Here is a 2,651-nt window from a genome sequence, read left to right as displayed (position 1 = left end):
ATCTGATCGATATCTCAGTCGGCCCACCTCGTCGCCGGCGCATGGCCGCCTCCTCCGTGCCCCGCGGAGAAGTTTTGCTTGGGTGTGGACTGCGAGGCGAGAGGAGTGGATAAGGTAGTGCGCACGTGGGTGGGGGATGGAAACGTTCGGGGGCGGCGCCTGCTTTTCCAAACGAAAAAGGAGATGACGTGTCTGGCCTGACATGCTTTAAGATTTGTGTTGTCATCTAACGGTCAGAAGGGCGTTCGGGGCGAGATGCTAAAAAACGGCACGTTCGGGACTTATTGATTCCGTTATTTTTAAGGGTTTGAGGGTTAGTGTTCTACTAGACTTGCTCTAAAGACTACTCCTTGACCCTATCCCTTTTTGGCCAAAACACCAAAATTATTAGAGAGTGGTGGTGCGTTCTATGACATATCACAAAACCCACCCACTGATACATACTCCGTATGGTCCGTGAAGCTTCTACACTACACTTGCGTACTGCTCGGGTGCGATCTTTAGTCAACTACCAGCAGACCTTGCAGAGAAGTCGCCGCATGGCTCCACGATCCAGGAGAAGGCATCCATCCAACCTGATACCAAGGGCTGGGAGCCTGGGATCGTCACGTAGCGGTGCTTAGAAAGTGGTCGCTAAAACAGTCAGCTGAGCATGGCGAGGAACTCGTGCATGCTCCGGTAGCTGGAGCCGCCTGGGGCAACGGCCTTGGCCGCCTCCTCGCGCATCCTGGCCGCGCCTGCCGCAATCGCCTCATCGCCCATCACCTCCTTCACCTTCTCCCCTATCTCCGCCCCGCTCACCACCGATCTCTCCTCCGAATCCTCCTCCTGCCAGCTCCAGTGCTCCATCCACACCCCGAAGCCGCCGCTTCGTATCACCGTCGCGATTATCTTGTGGTCGCCCAACGTCGGCCATGCCAGCATCGGCACGCCGTACGCGGCCGCCTCCGTCACCGACCCCCACCCGGCGTGGCTCAGGAACAGCCCCACGGCCGGGTGCTTCAGGACCGCCTCCTGGTCCACCCACTCCTTGGTCACCAGGCCGCGCCCCTGCACGCGCCCCAGGAACCCGTCGCCCAGCACGTCCCTCAGCTCCGCCGTGTCCTCCCGGTCCAGTATCGTCGTCTTCACCACCCACAGGAACAGGCAGCCGCTCGCCTCCAGCCCGGCGCTGATCTCGCGGATCTGTTTCTGCGCGGCGGCGTTGCAGTTGCCGAAGGCGACGTAGACCACCGAGCGTGCTGGCTGCTCCCCGAGCCAGGCGATAGGCGAGCCCGCCTTATCGCTACTTCTCGCGGTGGTTGGCGTCGACTTGAGCGGGCCGACGGCGAACACCGGAGGGAATCCGGGAACGACCTTGCCGCCCCGCAGGCCAATGAGTGCCTCTGGCTCCAAGGCATCGAACGTGTTGATGAGGATGCCGTCTGCTTTGGCGATCTCGCGGCCGTTGACGATGAACTGCTTGGTGAAGAGGCCGTCGGGGTTGCGCAGCACCCGCGGGCAGTGATCGAACGGGAGGCGTCGAACGCCGGGAACGTCGACGTCGCCGACGAGGTGGTCTGCGTTCGCGCCGTCAAGGTAGACGGGGAAGTAGGCGAGGAATGCCAGCACGGTTGCGCCGGACGTGAAGAGGACGTGGCATGGAAGCTTCAGCTCGTTCTTAGCTACGGGGATAACCTCGGAAGCCAGGGTGACGTCCGTGATGACGGCCGACGCGCCCGGCGCGGCGGCAGCGATGAGCGGGCCGAGGAGATGGGCCGAGCGGCGCAGGGACTCCCACCGCAGGAAGAAGGGCTCGGTGTCCGCAAAGGCGGCGGCGTCGAACGGCAGGAGGTTGAAGTCGATGCGCCGGATGGCGGGGAAGGCGGCGAAGAGGCCGGCGAAGTGCTCGGCCTCGGCTTGCGAGACCGTCGGGAGGGCGGTCACGACGGAGATGTCCACGCCCATGGTGGCGACGGCGGTGATGAAGCGGGTGAAAGGGAGGAGGTGGCCCATGCCGGCGCTCGGGACGAAGACCAAAAGCGGTGCGCCGCTGCCCTGGTTGCCGGAGCTCGGCATCGCCGCGGGAGACATTCGCAAGCAGTCGGGTTTGTGACTGAGAGGAGTGTGCACTGGCGAGTGTTTGGTGTCTCGTCTGAGAGGAGTGGGCAAAGCAATTAGCGGCCGGTTCGATTTATAGCGGGCTTGCACCATCGTTGGGAGTCCGGAGGAGCTGCATGGGCGAACGCTTGCATGGTCGGCACGTGTAGCGGGCCTGCTTTGCGTGAGACATCAGAGAGTACCCGAAAGTGGAAAATCTACCGTTAACGGTACCTACCTATACATCTGGTACCGTTCATCTTAGCACCAAGATCAATGTGCTGAGTACATAAAATACAGCAACACTGGCATGCATAGGTCAGATGGTTGTTAGGAAAGACAAGAGGAGTGCATGGATGGGCGGCTGACTGCATACACAAGACTCTCTCCAAACAGAAGGCATTCCGTTTTTTATTTTGGCGGCGATATTTTGAATTGCTCGTAATTTCTTAACCAAAATTTAGTTTTGAAATGTTTAAATATTTGAATTAAAGGCGATATGGCATTTAAAACAAGACATATGTTGGATATATTTTGAAAAAGTTCTAAAAAAACTGATTTCACTCATAGTT

At 59.0% G+C, this 2,651-nt stretch overlaps 1 protein-coding gene across 1 annotated transcript; it reads right to left on the bottom strand.

The window, feature by feature from the left end:
- Positions 1 to 319: 319 nt before the first annotated feature.
- Positions 320 to 2,119, bottom strand: LOC119328551 (UDP-glucose:2-hydroxyflavanone C-glucosyltransferase-like). Its single transcript, XM_037601529.1, has one exon. It carries the CDS (start codon positions 2,071 to 2,073, stop codon positions 643 to 645), a length of 1,431 nt encoding a protein of 476 aa, XP_037457426.1. The 5' UTR covers positions 2,074 to 2,119; the 3' UTR covers positions 320 to 642.
- Between the last annotated feature and the right edge of the window lie 532 nt (positions 2,120 to 2,651).

The sequence above is a fragment of the Triticum dicoccoides genome, chromosome 7A (assembly GCF_002162155.2).
Source record: "Triticum dicoccoides isolate Atlit2015 ecotype Zavitan chromosome 7A, WEW_v2.0, whole genome shotgun sequence".
NCBI classification, from domain to species: Eukaryota; Viridiplantae; Streptophyta; class Magnoliopsida; order Poales; family Poaceae; genus Triticum; species Triticum dicoccoides.
This window is presented reverse-complemented; position numbering and strand designations above follow the sequence as displayed.